This window comes from Salmo salar, chromosome ssa04 (genome assembly GCF_905237065.1).
Source record: "Salmo salar chromosome ssa04, Ssal_v3.1, whole genome shotgun sequence".
Lineage (NCBI taxonomy): Eukaryota > Metazoa > Chordata > Actinopteri > Salmoniformes > Salmonidae > Salmo > Salmo salar.
In genome coordinates, this window is record NC_059445.1 from 15063045 (window position 1) to 15082564 (window position 19520).

General features: G+C 50.5%; 1 protein-coding gene across 7 annotated transcripts in view; it reads right to left on the minus strand.

Annotated features, from left to right (window-relative positions):
* Positions 1-19520, minus strand: part of LOC106602365 (lipopolysaccharide-responsive and beige-like anchor protein) — a 334228-nt gene that overhangs the window by 50230 nt on the left and 264478 nt on the right. For all 7 annotated transcript variants that reach the window (XM_045716597.1, XM_045716594.1, XM_045716596.1 and 4 more), the window contains one exon: positions 18227-18379. In XM_045716597.1, coding sequence (XP_045572553.1) covers positions 18227-18379 — 153 coding nt within the window. The remainder of the gene's footprint in view (positions 1-18226; positions 18380-19520) is intronic.

The window sequence follows — 19520 nt, forward strand, 5'->3', positions numbered from 1 at the left end:
CCAGAAGTCTTGTGTAGACTAGAGAGAGCCAGAAGTCTTGTGTAGACTAGAGAGAGCCAGAAGTCTTGTGTAGACTAGAGAGAGCCAAGAAGTATTGTGTAGACTAGAGAGAGAAGTCTTGTGTAGACTAGAGAGAGACAGAAGTCTTGTGTAGACTAGAGAGAGCCAGAAGTCTTGTGTAGACTAGAGAGAGCCAAGAAGTCTTGTGTAGACTAGAGAGAGAAAGTCTTGTGTAGACTAGAGAGAGACAGAAGTCTTGTGTAGACTAGAGAGAGACAGATTCCTGAGGTGAGATCCAGCAGGGTTATTGATGGGCCAATTAGCAGCCACTGTCTGTTTCATCCTGTTCCACCGGGAATCCTCTGATAATTAATGAATAATTTAGCATGCCTTTATGTAAATGCCTGGCAGGGGGTGGATGGCAGCGAAATATCACGACACTACTGTTATCAGGAGGCTTCTATCCCCAACTGCTGTGTATCGTCAAAGGTTTAGAGATCCCTTTGTTGCCAACTGACAATTGTTTGTCGCCTGGTCATGTGTAAAGCTTTAAATGCCAGACATTTCACATTTTTATAGTGGTGAATTATTACCAATAATATATATATATATATTTTTTTAAATCTTGCTCTAAATGACACAAAACATTCTATTAATAGATTTCTGGGGGGAGAAAAGTGGGGTGTAATTTCCCCGGCTCTCATTTTAGCAATCCTGTATTCCTCAAATTCCTCTGTCTGGGTTGTGATGTTGGTTCCAATGAAAACACAGGATTGGGTAACAGTGACGGCACGCCATGCTCACGTTTCCTCTACGGCTGTCTGATGTTACAGAGAGGAAGGGGAGCGGGGCTACCTTCATATACACAGGGGCTCAGGGGTGACCTGTGTGTGTGTGTGTCTAAGCTTACAGTAGTGTGTGTGCGTGTGTGCATGTGTTCGGGGGTGACCTGCTCTGACCAAGAAACACTTGACTAATAGTGTGTGCCGACTGGTTGCGACTGTGTTACGGTCTGGGTTGGGTCAGCCAATAGCTGCCAGACTTCCTGTGCTGCTGAGCTGGGCCGTGTGTGAGCCGCTCACAGCTGCCTGCCCCATGGAATTGTGGGAGATCTGGGATATGACTGCAGCCTTCCCGTTGACAGACGTCCGGAGGGAGAGACTAGGTTCAGCCGCCGTTCGACCCTTAACTCTCCCAAATGAATTGAATCATTTTGAAAAATGATTAAATCATAAAAACGTAATGTTTACCAAAGACATGTAACAGATAGCAAAGTAACAATGTAGAGGCTCTATCATCTTTCCTATTAGCGACAGACACATTTCTTCCTACCTACAGTCCAGAATAGGCTAATAGTGGTAAAACTAGGACAGTGGGACTGACCACCAACCAGTGACATACAGGTAACTGCCAAGATAATGGAAACACTTGAGTAAATGAGGGATACAAAGTATAATGAAAGCAGGTGCTTCCACACAGGTCTGGTTTCTGAGTTAATTTCAGCAATTAACATCCCATCATGCTTTGGGTCATGTATAAAAATGCCTAGTTGCTGATTACTTTGGCTACCATGTCTAGAAGAAGAGATGTCAGTGACTTTGAAAGAGGGGTCTCAAAGGACCATAGGGGGTTTAAAGGGTGTGTGCGTGTGTGTTTGGTTTGACTATCCTTTATTTAACTAGGCAAGTCAGTTAAGACAAATTCGGATTCTGGAGCGTGCCTAAGACAGCGTTTTCCACCACCTTCAACAAAACACTGAATTATGGAAATTCTTGTGGAAGAATGGTTTCACATCCCTCCAATATAATTCCAGACACTTGTAGAATCTATGCCAAGGGGGCATTGAAGCTGTTCTGGCTCGTAGTGGCCCAACGCCCTATTAAGACTCTTTATGTTGGTGTTTCCTTTATTTTGGCGGTTACCTGTACATTGTCCATACATCGAACTTTATAGGGGTGGATTTCACTGCTCTTAATGGGGTGCCACTGAATGCTTTCCTCTTCCTTACCAGGCCCTAAAAAAACCTTTTTAACCTTTTTAAGGACTTAAGGAAACCTGTCTGTAAGAATGTTAAAATGTCACATAACAAATCAATCCCCTCATTTGCATGTGTGGGATCGAACACATGTCCAGTGCAGGCTGAGTGACAGGCCTATTGATTACAACTAGATTAGGGCGGACATTCATCAGGCTTATGCACTCCTACACTCCTCAGAAACGATCTACTCCCAACACAATGGACAGAGTCAAATCAGATACCCACACTGTATATAGACAGAATATTCAACAGCTCAGATCCCAGCTAAGAATCCCCCCCTTCCAGATCCCAGCTAAGAATCCCCCCCCCTTCCAGATCCCAGATAAGAATCCCCCCCCCCTTCCAGATCCCAGATAAGAATCCCCCCCTTCCAGATCCCAGATAAGAATCCCCCCCCCCTTCCAGATCCCAGCTAAGAATTCCCCCCTTCCAGATCCCAGATAAGAATCTCCCCCTTCCAGATCCCAGCTAAGAACCCCCTTTCCAGATCCCAGCTAAGGAGCCCCCCTTTCCAGATCCCAGCTAAGAATCCCCCCCCTTCCAGATCCCAGCTAAGAATTCCCCCCTTCCAGATCCCAGCTAAGAATCCCCCCTTCCAGATCCCAGCTAAGAATCCCCCTTCCAGATCCCAGCTAAGAACCCCCCTTCCAGATCCCAGCTAAGAATCCCCCCTTCCAGATCCCAGCTAAGAATCCCCCTTCCAGATCCCAGCTAAGAACCCCCCTTCCACATCCCAGCTAAGAATCCCCCCTTCCACATCCCAGCTAAGAATCCCCCCTTCCACATCCCAGCTAAGATTCACCCCCCTTCCAGATCCCAGCTAAGATTCACCACCTTCCAGATCCCAGCTAAGAATCCCCCCCTTCCAGATCCCAGCTAAGAATCCCCCCCTTCCAGATCCCAGCTAAGAATCCCCCCCTTCCAGATCCCAGCTAAGAATCCCCCCTTCCAGATCCCAGCTAAGAATCCCCCCTTCCAGATCCCAGCTAAGAACCCCCCCTTCCAGATCCCAGCTAAGAACCCCCCTTCCAGATCCCAGCTAAGAATCCCCCCCTTCCAGATCCCAGCTAAGAATCCCCCCTTCCAGATCCCAGCTAAGAACCCCCCTTCCAGATCCCAGCTAAGAATCCCCCCTTCCAGATCCCAGCTAAGAATCCCCCCCTTCCAGATCCCAGCTAAGAACCCCCCTTCCACATCCCAGCTAAGAATCACCACCTTCCAGATCCCAGCTAAGAATCCCCCCTTCCAGATCCCAGCTAAGAATCCCCCCCTCCAGATCCCAGCTAAGAATCCCCCCCTTCCAGATCCCAGCTAAGAATCCCCCCCTTCCAGATCCCAGCTAAGAATCACCCCCTTCCAGATCCCAGCTAAGAATCCCCCCTTCCAGATCCCAGCTAAGAATCCCCCCTTCCAGATCCCAGCTAAGAATCACCACCTTCCAGATCCCAGCTAAGAATCCCCCCTTCCAGATCCCAGCTAAGAATCCCCCCTTCCAGATCCCAGCTAAGAATCCCCCCCTTCCAGATCCCAGCTAAGAATCCCCCCTTCCAGATCCCAGCTAAGAATCACCCCCTTCCAGATCCCAGCTAAGAATCCCCCCCTTCCAGATCCCAGCTAAGAATCCCCCCTTCCAGATCCCAGCTAAGAATCCCCCCCTTCCAGATCCCAGCTAAGAATCCCCCCTTCCAGATCCCAGTTAAGAATCCCCCCTTCCAGATCCCAGCTAAGAATCCCCCCCTTCCAGATCCCAGCTAAGAATCCCCCCTTCCAGATCCCAGTTAAGAATCCCCCCTTCCAGATCCCAGCTAAGAATCCCCCCTTCCAGATCCCAGCTAAGAATCCCCCCCTTCCAGATCCCAGCTAAGAATCCCCCCCTTCCAGATCCCAGCTAAGAACACCCCCTTCCAGATCCCAGCTAAGAATCCCCCCCTCCAGATCCCAGCTAAGAACCCCCCCTCCCAGATCCCAGCTAAGTAACACTATCAGATCAAACAACCAACCCACAAGTTACAGAAATCCCCATGATACCCATATAATATTTCCACCCCAACCTCAAAAGTTCCAAAAGAATAATAACTCTCTCTCTCTCCCTCCGTCTCCCCTCCCCCCCCTTTCTCCTCCACTCCTTTCCAGGCATCTCCTGCTCCTTTCATCTGGGGTTTCATTTTGCTGCGTTTGACGAGTGTCTGATTAAAGGACCTATTAGCTTGCCGTAGCCGAGGAGCACGACGTCAGTTTGCAGCAGGTATGTGAATAAAGGAAATGGAATGTTAGCTTCCACGGCTGCTGCCTCCTCCTTGGCTCTCATTCCTTACGTCATGCCCCAGTTCCCCTCTCCCGTCCTGGGGGCCCAGGCTCTGAGCTCTGCCTCTGTGGCCCCTCATTGGGAAAACTCCCACACACACACAAACAAGCACGTGCCCCCGTGCACACGCACCTTTTTCCTCTTTCTCTCCCTCGCTCCCCAATCACGCAGCTTACAACCCTGAGACTTCTGGGTACAGGTCATCAGGCAGACACACATACTGTAACACTGCGCTGAGTGGAACCTGACACACACACACGTCTCGCTGGTCTAAGTGGAACCCGAGACGAGACAGCAGGGTGAATATCCTGCTTGGCCGGTGACGAGAAGCAGAGTGAGCTGTGATTGTGTAAAATCTCCCCAAAACAAACATGTCACAGAGTATTTGGAGGGACTTGGAGGGAGGCCTGGCATATACTGTACTGTAGACTGTGGGTCGAGTCTAAAGTGGTGTGTATGATTCATGGTAAAGAGCAGACAGTGGGAAAGTGCTATGGTTCTGATTCAATTAACCAATGCAATAAAGCTTTGACATGGCCCACACAGACGTCAACTCTGGGACACACCGATTTTGTGTGACAGCCTACATCAGTTCCCAACTTCCATATGAAAAACGACTAGTGCCCTCTAAAAGACGCCGAAATCCACAGAAGTGGGTCTGACGAAGATTAACGCAGGACTACCTGGGACTACCCAACTGTTTCAGTTACACAAACAAACACACCATCCCAAACCCACCCAACCAATCACAGCTCCAGACTCAGGGTCAAACTAAGCAGGAAGAACGGGTGATGAGTAAATCGGTTCATCAACAGACCTATAGCTCCATTTCCGAGACGAGCATCACTCACCTAGAATAAGGCTAACAAGCTAACACACACGTCACCACTGTTAGCATCTACAGTAAGTCTGTGAGTAACAGATGAATAAAAGCTCCGTAAACACTCCGGACGTATCCCAGGGACAGGCATACATGTACGGTACCATTAGTTGGAGTTAGTGGCAGAACGTACTGGATGGGGAATTGTTTGGATAGCTGTTGGGAGAGACAGAGAATGGAGAACGAGGCTGTCTCAAATGACTGTGGAGCAGACTGGAGTGGTTAGTTAGGGGGTCTGACAGTCGTGTTCCGTGTCCACTTAGAGTGCTCTCTTTCTGGGTAACGCAGTTGATGTGATTGGGTTACGGATTGAAGGTGCTCAGATGATTCAAATATATTATGGAGGTGACTAACTTGTACTATAAACCCCCTTTATTTCTGCCGGAGAGGTTCATTAATTCAGGTGAACAACACGTGGGCGAGCGGACCACTTAATAATAATAAATATATATATACACTTACTGTACTATTAGTACGCGTTTTGGTGGTGGAAGTAGAAATAGGAAATGACGTCACACAGACATCTAAAGTGCAGGATATTTATTTATTTATTTTTTTATCAGTAAACGGTGAAAAGAGAATCCGTACACTCCAACTAACAAATCGGGAAAAGTATGTTATTTGGGCCTTCCCAAAAACAGAAGCCCCAGGCTAGATTCGAAGTTCTACCCCAATCTAAAGCCTCTTGAGCTGGGATAGCTTTTACACTTATCCCCTGATGTAAATGGTTCAGACTCCTACAGGATGTGCCATTGAATAGACTAAAGGATAGAGAGAGTAAAGAGAGCCGACTGTATGAACGGGAGAACCACTACCGGACGTCCATTACCGGCAAACAGCTGTGTTCACTTCACATACAAAATAAACCTCGAAGTTAAATATATAGAGAGAGACGAGACTTCCACGGTACATAACCAATTATCAATGCTATCAATATCTTTACACAGTGAATAAAATAAACATGTAACAGTAAAATTCAATCCAGTACAGATTGGGACACTGGAAGAATAAAATAATCAGAATTATGACCGATTTAAGATTTTCATGCAGATTTCATACAACATGATTATTATTTGAGGTTTTCTCAGTTGAATTTCCTCCATCGAATCTCACTGTAGATCACTACGGGTTTATCATGTGCAACTAGAGATATTAGAAAAGAATAATTGCACCTTTAAACATGACTTTTGTTAAGCTGCTCCGGTGTTAATAAAGTTGTGATGACCTTCCACATCAGGCAGGAAGGTGGTTTGTGATGAGAAAACGAGATGAGCTGAGCTGAGATGAGAGCATAGTAAGTAGAGTGAATAGAGACGACTGGGGGATTGATGTCTGTAGAGGAGGAAGGGGAGCTGATATTGGGGGTCATTGAGCCCTGTGTGATGGATGACCTAAACTTGACGTCCTTGTCAAACGCCACGTCTTTGAAATGCAGACCTGAGTGTAGATGAGGGTCAGTGTGTGTGTGTGTGTGTGTGTGTGTGTGTGTGTGTGTGTGTGTGTGTGTGTGTGTGTGTAGGGAACATTAATTCCTGCATGCTTGACTGGACACCTAGGCTAGGGACGGAGTGGGGTAAAGATGCCACCTGTCCAACAATCCACCTCAAACACCCAGAGAGAGAGAGGAAGAGATGGAATATTAGTGAGGGTAAGGAGGGAGAGGGGGAGAGAGAAGAGATGGAATATTAGTGAGGGTAAGGAGGGAGAGGGGGAGGGAGAGAGGAAGAGATGGAATATTAGTGAGGGTAAGGAGGGAGAGGGGGAGGGAGAGAGGAAGAGATGGAATATTAGTGAGGGTAAGGAGGGAGAGGGGGAGGGAGAGAGGGAAAAAGAAAAGAGAAAGAAAGCCTCTGCAAAAACTGCAGTGCTGCAGAAAAGCCTCCTGCCAGGCCGTGCATGGACCGAGAGAGAGGAAGAGAGAGAGAGAGAGAGAGAGAGAGAGAGAGAGAGAGAGAGAGAGAGAGAGAGAGAGAGAGAGAGAGAGAGAGAGAGAGAGAGAGAGAGAGAGGGAGAGAGAGAGAGAGGAGAGAGAGAGAGAGAGAGAGAGAGAGAGAGAGAGAGAGAGAGAGAGAGAGAGAGAGAGAGAGGGATCGAGAGATGATGGGAGAGAGGAAGCAAGAGGGAGAGAGACAGCATTAGCGAGTGAGTGTGTCAGCGGCCATAGATCATGCCATTTCTCAGGCTCCCTCAGCCTCCTCCATTACATCACTGAAGAGGAGGAGGAGAGAGCAGGAGGAGGAGGAGGAGGGGTTAGAGCTCGTAAAACACAGAGCACACAGTAAACATGTCTGCCCTCGCATATGACAATACCCCTTCAGAGAGCGCTGGCTGATGTTGACCAGACGCTGTAGCTCGTTCCCACCCTGCCTGCAGGCCCTGTACTGTTATACTGTAGCCTCCCATGCCGGTTGGATGGATCAGCGCTAAGCTAGGCTAACGCTACGTTAGGCTAACTCGGTGCTCTCACTCATTAACTCAGGAACTATGCTGTTAGCAGTTAGCGGTATTAGCGGCTAACGTCAACTCTCACAGCGGTCCCTCTGGGGGTCCTGGGAGAGAGAGAGGGAGTGAGCATTACGGGTGTCCCCGTGCTAGAGCCTGCCTGATTGTATTGGGAGAGAGAGTTGTGGGGATGAGAGGGCGAATGTAAACATGGGTGAACTTTGACTCCGTGTAGCCGGTGGTCATGCCAGAGGAGCAGAGCAGCCTGGTAGGGTGGCGTGTGGGAAAACACACACACACACACACACACACACACACACACACACACACACACACACACACACACCGCACCTTCCCTTCCTTCTGACACTTCCCACAGCCCTGATGACACCTCTGTGTAGGGGGGAGCGCTATAAATCTGCCAGGGGCACGATACGATCAGCAAAGCAAACATCACTTCAAAATGTCTGATAGGAAGAAAAAAAATGTTTGACACACAGCTCAACTCAATCACACCAAAACACCCCCCAATCTACCCCTCTCTTTCACATGCTCACAGACTTCAACCATTTTGGATAATGGCCTTGTCCCATATGTTGACACACTTTGCGTGAGGGGCTGTCAGCATATTGAGTTGACAGACCTCAGTGCTTGGTCAGAGAAGGACAGTGAGCAGGGTGGGTAATGTTACGGGGCCTCAGTGCTTGGACAGAGAAGGACAGTGAGTAGGCTGGGTAACGTTATGGGGCCTCAGTGCTTGGTCAGAGAAGGACAGTGAGCAGGCTGGGTAACGTTACGGGGCCTCAGTGCTTGGACAGAGAAGGACAGTGAGTAGGCTGGGTAATGTTACGGGGCCTCAGTGCTTGGACAGAGAAGGACAGTGAGCAGGGTGGGTAACATTACGGGGCCTCAGTGCTTGGTCAGAGAAGGACAGTGAGTAGGGTGGGTAACGTTATGGGGCCTCAGTGCTTGGTCAGAGAAGGACAGTGAGTAGGGTGGGTAACGTTATGGGGCCTCAGTGCTTGGACAGAGAAGGACAGTGAGCAGGGTGGGTAACATTCGGGGCCTCAGTGCTTGGTCAGAGAAGGACAGTGAGTAGGGTGGGTAACGTTATGGGGCCTCAGTGCTTGGACAGAGAAGGACAGTGAGCAGGGTGGGTAACATTACGGGGCCTCAGTGCTTGGTCAGAGAAGGACAGTGAGTAGGGTGGGTAACGTTATGGGGCCTCAGTGCTTGGACAGAGAAGGACAGTGAGTAGGGTGGGTAACGTTATGGGGCCTCAGTGCTTGGACAGAGAAGGGCAGTGAGCAGGGTGGGTAACATTACGGGGCCTCAGTGCTTGGACAGAGAAGGGCAGTGAGCAGGGTGGGTAACATTACGGGGCCTCAGTGCTTGGACAGAGAAGGACAGTGAGTAGGGTGGGTAACGTTACGGGGCCTCAGTGCTTGGACAGAGAAGGACAGTGAGCAGGGTGGGTAACATTACGGGGCCTCAGTGCTTGGACAGAGAAGGACAGTGAGCAGGGTGGGTAACATTACGGGGCCTCAGTGCTTGGACAGAGAAGGACAGTGAGTAGGCTGGGTAACGTTATGGGGCCTCAGTGCTTGGACAGAGAAGGACAGTGAGCAGGGTGGGTAACATTACGGGGCCTCAGTGCTTGGACAGAGAAGGACAGTGAGCAGGCTGGGTAACATTACGGGGCCTCAGTGCTTGGTCAGAGAAGGACAGTGAGTAGGGTGGGTAACATTACGGGGCCTCAGTGCTTGGACAGAGAAGGACAGTGAGTAGGGTGGGTAACGTTACGGGGCCTCAGTGAATAACACCATGTGGGTCAAGTTAAAGTGGCTCTCGTCTCTCAGCACGGCCAGGCCCATGCTTTTGAGGTTGGCTCACTGATCCCGGCTGGCTGGCGTAGTAAGCTCACAGCCAACCGCCGGCGTACGAGAGTGTGATGCTCCCAACAAACAAACGGTGTGTGTGTGTGTGTCCCCATTACTGTACTTCACACTAAAGGACAAGCTGCCGTCAACAGGCACTCCACAGAGAAGACGATCGTCTCGTCTGTTCCAGTTACCTGAGGGGAGTGTTCCTGTCCGACTGCCTGAGAGATATTTGACACTTCCAAAGGGACTAGGAGAAGCCGTGGCGGGACTGGAGAGCAGACCTGTGTTCAACTCTGTCTCGCTCTGCTTCATCAGTCAACTGGTTTGACCCACCAAGCAGCCCCTGAGTGGGGTCTCCCCCCTCTACATTTCTCTCTCTCTGGGTGGTTTGGTGGATGTTCCTGTCACTCCTTCTGCTGGGCAGAATCTTTCTAAAGAGGTCAGAGCATCGTGTTCTTACGGCCTTACGGTCCTTTCCCATGCGTGTAGTTTACTGGGCTGTCAGCAGAGGTACAAGAGATTAGATGAGTGAGAGGAGCCACCCTGAAGGAGTACAATAAACTGAAGGGGAAATATGTATTCATCATGTTCAAATATTCATCCTATTCAGACATCTATCAGATCAGGACATAGTCCACTTCCAGGTTGGGCATGTTTGTGAATAGTAGAACCAGTAGGAACCAGTAGGAACCAGTAGCCCCTGTGGCTGGTTAAGCCAAAGTACATGATCACCTGCTATTGCCCTAACCATAAACCGATCTGAGAGAGAAAGAGAGAGAGAGTGAGAGCGAGAGCGAGAGAGAGAGAGAAGACAGAGAGAAGAAAGAGAGAGAAGAGAGAGAGAGAGAGGACAGAGAGAGAGAGAGGACAGAGAGAGGACAGAGAGAGGACAGAGAGAGAGAGGAGGACAGAGAGAGGACAGAGAGAGAGAGGAGGACAGAGAGAGAGAGAGAGGACAGAGAGAGAGAGAGAGGACAGAGAGAGGACAGAGAGAGAGAGAGGAGGACAGAGAGAGGACAGAGAGAGAGAGGAGGACAGAGAGAGAGAGGAGGACAGAGAGAGAGAGGAGAGAGAGAGGAGGAAAGAGAGGAGGAGAGAGGAGGAAAGAGAGAGCGAGAGAGCGAGAGAAGGAGAGAGAGAGAGAGAGAGCGAGATCAGGAGAGAGAGAGAGCAGGAGATGAGGAGAGAGAGAGAGAGAAGGAGATGAGGAGAGAGAGAGAGAGAGAGAGAGATCAGGAGATAGAGAGAGCGAGAGAAGGAGAGAGAGAGAAGGAGAGAGAGAGAAAGAGGGACAGAGAGGGTATTTGTCATATATTGTGGAATGCTGGTGGAACATGACAGTGACCAGAGACGTCTAGTTATCTGGCGAGGGGGGATCAAGTTCTTAACCTCTCCCCTGACCCTGTGGTAAAATCAACAATCGCCCCTGATCTCTGTGTCACGCAACATCAAGACCAGAGTAAAGTGTGTGTGTGTGTGTGTGTGTGTGTGTGTGTGTATCTTATTTAACTAGGCAAGTCAGTTAAGAACAAACTCTTATTTACAGTGACGGCCTACCCCGGACGACGCTGGGACAATTGTGCGCCGCCCTATGGGACTCCCAATCACGGCTGGTTGTGATACAGCCTAGAATCGAACCAGGGTGTCTGTAGTGACGCCTCTATTACTGAGAGGCAGTGCCTTAGACCGCTGCGCCACTTGGGAGCCCTGTGTGTATGTCTGTGTGTATGTGTGTGTGTGTGTCTGTGTGTGTATGTGTGTGTGTGTGTGGTTAAGGTAAAGACATGGTCTCTCCACCATGGGCCTGTTTACAATGCCATAATCCTGGGTACATCCAAAACCGATGTATTTACAATGAGGGTAATTCATCTTGGAGCTGTATAAGCCAGGGTCAATCAAGGAGCCGTGTTTAGGGGAGCCTGAGGGGTGGAGGGTTGGGGTGTAGAGTGGTGGTGGTGGAGGGTTGGATTTAAGAGGGGTGGTGGTGGAGGGGTGCAGAGGGGTGGTGGTGGAGGGGTGTAGAGGGGTGGTGGTGGAGGGTTGGGGTGTAGAGTGGTGGTGGTGGTGGAGGGGTGTAGAGGGGTGGTGGTGGAGGGTTGGGGTGTAGAGTGGTGGTGGTGGTGGTAGAGGGGTGTAGAGGGGTGGTGGTGGTGGAGGGGTGTAGAGTGGTGGTGGTGGTGGAGGGTTGGGGTGTAGAGTGGTGGTGGTGGTGGAGGGGTGTAGAGTGGTGGTGGTGGAGGGGTGTAGAGGGGTGGTGGTGGAGGGTTGGGGTGTAGAGGGGTGGTGGTGGAGGGTTGGGGTGTAGAGGGGTGGTGGTGGAGGGTTGGGGTGTAGAGGGGTGGTGGTGGAGGGTTGGGGTGTAGAGGGGTGGTGGTGGTGGATTGGGTGTAGAGGGGTATAGAGGGGTGGTGGTGGAGGGTTGTAGAGGGGAGTAGAGGGGAGTAGAGGGGAGTAGAGGGGTGTAGAGGGGTGTAGAGGGATTTAGAGAGTAGTAGAGAGTAGTAGAGATTAGTAGAGGGGTGTAGAGGGGAATAGAGGGGTGTAGAGAGTAGTAGAGGGGTGTAGAGGGGAATAGAGGGGTGTAGAGAGGTGTAGAGGGTAGTAGAGGGGTGTAGAAGGTAGTAGAGGGTAGTAGAGGGGTGTAGAGGGTAGTAGAGGGTAGTAGAGGGGTGTAGAGGGGTGGTGGTGGAGGGGTGTAGAGGGGTGGTGGTGGAGGGGTGTAGAGGGGTCGTGGTGGAGGGGTGTAGGTGGAGGGTTGGGGTGTAGAGTGGTGGTGGTGGAGGGTTGGGGTGTAGAGTGGTGGTGAAGGGGTGTAGAGGGTTGTAGAGGGTAGTAGAGAGGTGAAGAGGGGAGTAGAGGGTAGTAGAGGGGTGTAGAGGGTAGTAGAGGGGTGTAGAAGGTAGTAGAGGGGTGTAGAGGGTTGTAGAGGGTAGTAGAGGGGTGTAGAGGGTAGTAGAGGGGTGTAGAGGGTAGTAGAGGGGTGTAGAGGGTAGTAGAGAGGTGAAGAGGGGAGTAGAGGGTAGTAGAGGGGTGTAGAGGGTAGTAGAGGGGTGTAGAGGGTTGTACAGGGTAGTAGAGGGGTGTAGAGGGTAGTAGAGGGGTGTAGAGGGTAGTAGAGGGTAGTAGAGGGGTGTAGAGGGGAGTAGAGGGGTGTAGAGGGGTGTAGAGGGGTGTAGAGGGGTGGTGGTGGAGGGTTGTAGAGGGGTATAGAGGGGTGGTGGTGGAGGGTTGTAGAGGGAAATAGAGGGGTGTAGAGAGTAGTAGGGGGTGTGTAGAGAGGTGTAGAGGGTAGTAGAGGGGTGTAGAAGGTAGTAGAGGGTAATAGAGGGGTGTAGAGGGTAGTAGAGGGGTGTAGAGGGTAGTAGAGGGGTGTAGAGGGTAGTAGAGAGGTGAAGAGGGGTGTAGAGGGTAGTAGAGGGGTGTAGAGGGTAGTAGAGGGTGTAGAGGGTTGTAGAGGGTAGTAGAGGGGTGTAGAGGGTAGTAGAGGGGTGTAGAGGGTTGTAGAGGGGTGTAGAGGGTTGTAGAGGGAAGTAGAGGGGTGTAGAGGGGTGTAGAGGGGAGTAGAGGGGTGTAGAGGGTAGTAGAGGTGTGTAGAGGGTAGTAGAGGGGTGTAAAGGGGAGTAGAGGGGTGTAGAGGGGAGTAGAGGGGAGTAGAGGGGTGTAGAGTGGAGTAGAGGGATGTAGAGGGGTGGTGGTGGAGGGTTGGGGTGTAGAGTGGTGGTGGATCGGTGTAGAGTGGTGGTGGTGGAGGGTTGTAGAGGGGTGGTGGTGGAGGGTTGGGGTGTAGAGGGTTGGTGGTGGAGGGTTGTAGAGGGGTGTAGAGGGGTGGTGGTGGAGGGTTGTAGAGGGGTGTAGAGGGGTGGTGGTGGAGGGGTATAGAGGGGTGGTGGTGGAGGGTTGTAGAGGGGTATAGAGGGGTGGTGGTGGAGGGTTGTAGAGGGGAATAGAGGGGTGTAGAGAGTAGTAGAGGGGTGTAGAGGGGAATAGAGGGGTGTAGAGAGGTGTAGAGGGTAGTAGAGGGGTGTAGAAGGTAGTAGAGGGTAGTAGAGGGGTGTAGAGGGTAGTAGAGGGTAGTAGAGGGGTGTAGAGGGTAGTAGAGGGGTGTAGAGGGATGTAGAGGGTAGTAGAGGGGTGTAGAGGGTAGTAGAGAGGTGAAGAGGGGAGTAGAGGGGTGTAGAGGGGTGTAGAGGGTTGTAGAGGGAAGTAGAGGGGTGTAGAGGGGTGTAGAGGGGAGTAGAGGGCTGTAGAGGGGTGTAGAGGGGTGTAGAGGGTAGTAGAGGGGTGTAAAGGGGAGTAGAGGGGTGTAGAGGGGAGTAGAGGGGAGTAGAGGGGTGTAGAGTGGAGTAGAGGGATGTAGAGGGGTGTAGAGGGTAGTAGAGGGTAGTAGAGGGGTGTAGAGGGTAGTAGAGGGGTGTAGAGGGGTGTAGAGGGGTGTAGAGGGGAGTAGAGGGGTGTAGAGGGGTGTAGAGGGGTGTAGAGGGGTGTAGAGGGGAGTAGAGGGGAGTAGAGGGTAGTAGAGGGGTGTAGAGGGGTGTAGAGGGTAGTAGAGGGGAGTAGAGGGGTGTAGAGGGGTGTAGAGGGTAGTAGAGGGGTGTAGAGGGTAGTAGAGGGGTGTAGAGGGTAGTAGAGGGTAGTAGAGGGGTGTAGAGGGTAGTAGAGGGTAGTAGAGGGGTGTAGAGGGGAGTAGAGGGGTGTAGAGGGGTGTAGAGGGTAGTAGAGGGGTGTAGAGGGGAGTAGAGGGGAGTAGAGGGTAGTAGAGGGGTGTAGAGGGGAGTAGAGGGTAGTAGAGGGGTGTAGAGGGGAGTAGAGGGGAGTAGAGGGGTGTAGAGGGGTGTAGAGGGTAGTAGAGGGGTGTAGAGGGTAGTAGAGGGGTGTAGAGGGTAGTAGAGGGGTGTAGAGGGGAGTAGAGGGGAGTAGAGGGGTGTAGAGGGGTGTAGAGGGGAGTAGAGGGGTGTAGAGGGGTGTAGAGGGTGTAGAGGGGTGTAGAGGGGTGTAGAGGGGTGTAGAGGGGAGTAGAGGGGTGTAGAGGGGAGTAGAGGGGTGTAGAGGGGAGTAGAGGGTAGTAGAGGGGAGTAGAGGGGTGTAGAGGGGTGTAGAGGGGAGTAGAGGGGTGTAGAGGGGAGTTAGGCTGAGGAATGTAGTGGTGTTCAGACAAAGGCATGCAGCAGTAATACTGTGTGGATGGTTGGTTACTGCAGAATACTGTGAACATGACACATCTATGAAACTTGAGCACACAAGATGCAAATACCCCAAAATAAATGGCAGTGGAACACATCGTGTTCTCCTTTACTCAATGTAAAATAAATGAGGCCTACATCTTCACATATGGAAACTAATACATGCTAATTTCACAAACAAAAACATTGCACCAGCTGTAGACCACACACGCACACACACACACACACACACACACACACACACACACACACACACACACACACACACACACACACACACACACACACACACACACACACACACTCTCCCTGATGCAAAATGGAAAAACAACCTGCCATTTTACATGGCGCTACAATCCTCTACCGTGTGGAGGGTTTAATGGCCTTCCCAGATTGGGCTTTAATTAGCTGTTAATCATCTATGGTGCTTAACGCACGGAGCAGCTCTGGCACTCAGCCCCTCCCTCCCTCCCTCCCTCCTCCCTCCCTCCCTCCCTCCCTCCCTCCCTCCCTCCCTCCGTGACTGGTGTTGCTGGGCCATTAGGAGCAGACGACAAGCTAAAAGAGCCAAACAGACCCATTAACTCTCCCCCTCTCATCTCAGACTCTCTTGCTCATCCCCTCACTGCTCATCTCCTTCAGTCTCACTCGTTCTCTCTCTCTCTCCCTCCCTCCCTCTCCCCTCTCTCTCTCATAATGTCACAGGAGCCAGCTGAACCCTCTAATGCCAGCTATCAGTCATGAGGGGAAACCCACCCCCGATCCCACCTATCTCTCTCCCTCTCCCTCTCTCTCTCTCTCTACCTCCCCCCCCCCCCCCCAGGGTGATGGGACTAACTTCCTCTAATGGTGGCAGTATGTGAGGAGGACCTCTTCTCCAGAATGAGAGGGTTAGTGCCCAGGAGCGTTCAAGACACTCCGTGTCCATTACAGATCAAACTAACCGGCATACCTTTCTCTTTCGCGGTACATTCTCCATCGTATCCGAGTTGTCACTCATCTTGTGACACGCCAACGTGTTTCGGCGACGACGTCAACGTCAACGTCCCTCCCTCCGTTCCTTCTACCACCGTAAAGGGAAGCCTGCTGTGACATCCAGCCTACACACAGTCTTAACGAGGAGGTACTGAAATAACATTTAGCAAGACGGAGAACAATATCTCTCGTCGTTCTCCTGAGGGAGAGTCTGTCTCGGTCAGCCCCAGGTGTGTTGGCCTGTCAGATATTCCATAACAGCTGGGGAGCGGGGGGCTGTTCTAGACACCACAGACACACTACTGACAGCTCTGTCCCTGCGGGCAATAATATCTGTTCCGTCACCATACCACGTCCCACCGGAACACATCAGCTAAAGGAACTTCTGTTCCTACTGAAGTATTATTAATGGGAAATGCATTAAGACGTCCAGACAAAAGACGTGAACAGATAGTTTCAACAGATAATTGAAACACGGCTCTTCATCAATGCAGATCACGTTCTTTTTTTATACTGACAACAACTGACACCATAAATTGTTGAATTTGAATGTAACAAAGATGAGTAGGCAAATACCAATGAAATTCAACTATCGTTTGATCTACTTCCATTGTGTGGTTCTCTCACAAAGCCTTGAGCCCTGACATCCTGTTTTTATTAGGAGCATCTTCAACGCCTCCTCTCTCCCCGCCTGTCCTCTACTCTCTACTCTCGCTGCTCTGCTGCTCTGCTGCGCAGGATGGATCAATACCGGCTGGATTGGCACACGGTGGAGGAGAGAAACAAAGGGCTGGATCGATCTGCACTGTAATGGCGTGTGTGAGTCTGTTCTAGGTCGGGCATAATTGCCTCTGTCCTGGAGGAGGGCAGAGCACCATGGGAATTACAGTGAAGGGAAACTAGACCAGTACGGATACACAACAGTTGAATCACAGCAACAAACACATTTGATGACCAGGCTCAGTGATACCCTATGGGAGAGATCAGTTCCTGCTATGCTTAGCGGTAAGGGGGACCGTTAAGACCTGATAAGGACATTTGAGTTCCATGTGATGAACCCCGTCACTGAATCCCCCCCGCCGCTGCAGTCAGACAGTGTCACAGAGCGGTGCACCTTACAGCGCTGGGGGGTTAACGACAGTCAAACCGTCAGCCAGCCAAATGCTGCCCTGGCACGCTAATTAGCTATAGGCTCCAGTGGTCCCACTACCTAGTGTAACATCTGCAGTAACAGCCTGTTCTATAGATCATCTGTCCACGAGACAGACAGACAGACAGACAGACAGACAGACAGACAGACAGACAGACAGACAGACAGACAGACAGACAGACAGACAGAACACACACTGCTGTAGCAGAACTATGTCCAACTGTCTAACCTCCACACAGCCAAGCCATCTGACTGTGGATAACACACCCAGATGGAAGGAAATGTGTGTGTGTGTGTGTGTGTGTCAGACATAGATCTGTCCATCTGCGAGTGTGTGGCAATGAGTCTATGTGCATGTGTGCGAGTACATTGACGATAGCAATCTGTGTAGGCGTGTCTGAGTGCTTACCGAACCCCCCCCCATCTCTGTGGCGTTGGCGTGTCACACCTTAGGTTGTGTGATTAATGACGTGGGCTGGGTCCCATCAGCGTCCTGATTAACACCACCACACAGGTCACAGAGCACAGCCTGATCACCACAGCCTTCCCTGCTGCCTCATCAGCCACTCATTACTACCACTGGGCAGAGACTGGAGAGAAGTGGGAAGTATCTAGGTCCTACAAGACATGCCAGGAGTAGCATCACTAAACTAGGTGGCAGGGCTGGACATGGCTCCATGGTTATTAGCTCTGCACTATGTCTCTGGAAGAGCATCTCAAGACTCACAAGTGGTTTATGTCAATCCTTGTTTCAGAAAGGAGAGAGGGGAGGAAGCCAGTAGACTATTTGAGACGTTATTATTTTACAATCTTCAACGCAGTGGTTTAAACAGAGGTGGCAAACAGTTTGAGCATGACACCAGAAAAATATGGGGCTTTTTGACCTTCTGGAACGTCTGAAATGGGAGAGAGGAGGAATCTAATCTTGAGCACAATCTCTGCTGCTTCTCTGTGTGTAAGAGGACACTGCAGTCACTGTGGTGCTATAAAACTACGACAGTAATTCTGACAACAACTAAATATACACAGGTCTGGTGTGCTTGGGGACAGGACGGAGAGATCAGAAACAGGACACTACATCCTCCTCCTCAATAACCCCTTGGCCGTGTGAGATTGTCTTTGATAAGTCTGCCGGCAAAGCAGAGTCATGTCAGAGGAGCGGGAGGCTCAGGTAACAGGAAGGGACCGGAGCTGGACAGGAAATAACACTGTCTCTTTTCATTAGCATATCCTGCTAAGCTAGCCTAGCGTGGAGGAGGGGTAGGGATCTGACAGGGCTTCAGAGGAGTGGTTTGATGGCATGTGAGGAGGAGGACTGCTGTGTGTGTGTGTGTGTGTGTGTGTGTGTGTGTGTGTGTGTGTGTGTGACGTACCAGTCTGTTGATGCGTACAAACTCCTCGGGGGTCTTGGCCCACGGCGGCAGCTCCACGTCAGACACCACAGTCCCGTCCTCCATCACCCCCAGGCTGTAGTTGTTGGCGTTTACAAACATCTCAGGGAGGTAGTAGAACTCTGGGATCAACTCCTGGACAGACAGACAGACAGACGAGGGACATTAAACACTGTAGAGACAACCTGAACCGTCCTTTCACCAAGTTATTTCATGTTCATGTACTGATATTGGATACAGTACATTCTAGAATAGTTTTGTCTCACATTTGTAGTCAATAAATCAACCCTTTTAGTTAGTTAGGGAGAACACTATCACAGTAAGCCATTTTCTCATTGGAATAACACTGACAAGATGCTCTGAGATCAAGCCCCCAGTCTCAGTGTGTGGGACACTACATTAGAATGTGACTACAGAGTACCCACATCATGACAGCCAGGTAGAGAGAAAAGAGGACTGTGACCTTCAGAGTGAGAAGCTACACTTTAGCGAGATAGCTAATTAACAGAAAGAAAGAGAGAGAGAGAGAAAGAGAAGATACGGTGTAAAGTACATTTAGAACGCAAGTGGATATGTGAGTGTGTGTGAGTGTGTGTGTGTGTGTCGGTGAGCGGAAGGTCCTTTAATCTGGGACTGCCACTGTCGTCCCTCAGACAGCTAGTCAGACGCTAGTCGCAACACTTGAGCTGTGCCATTACTCATGGAAATTACATTTCAGACTGCTCATCTGCTGCCTGCCTGCTACCACGCTGCAGGCAGGCATGCCGATAAAAGGCATCAAAACCTAGCGTGTGTGTGCGTGGGCTGGGGTTTCCACGCTTTTTGAAAGGGGGGGTCGTCTGTAATCGTAGAGCGCCAAACAGAATATATGATATTCTATTTTCTATGCTTCTCAGAGGATGTTATGAAGGATTAGAAGGAACGGCAGGTCACAGAACTCACCAGAATGTGATTGTGTGTCTGTGCACAGTTTAACACTTTGTTATGGAATTATGAAATTTCCCGATGGGCCCAAAAGAAAACATCAACCTTTGTGTAAACTGAAGAGCTCGAATGTTAAGACCTTGAGGATATAAACTTTAAACCAGGCTTCATGTCTAACAAACCATAGCTCAGCCTCAATGTGTATGAAATGCCGTCATATACAAAAAGACACAAACGTTTAGATTATGGGGCAAACCAAAACATATCGTGATAAATCTTTGCCATCCCGCAGACAGAAATGAAACACTAATGTCATTAGGAGTGTGTGTGGGCAAGGAGAACTAACTGGTGA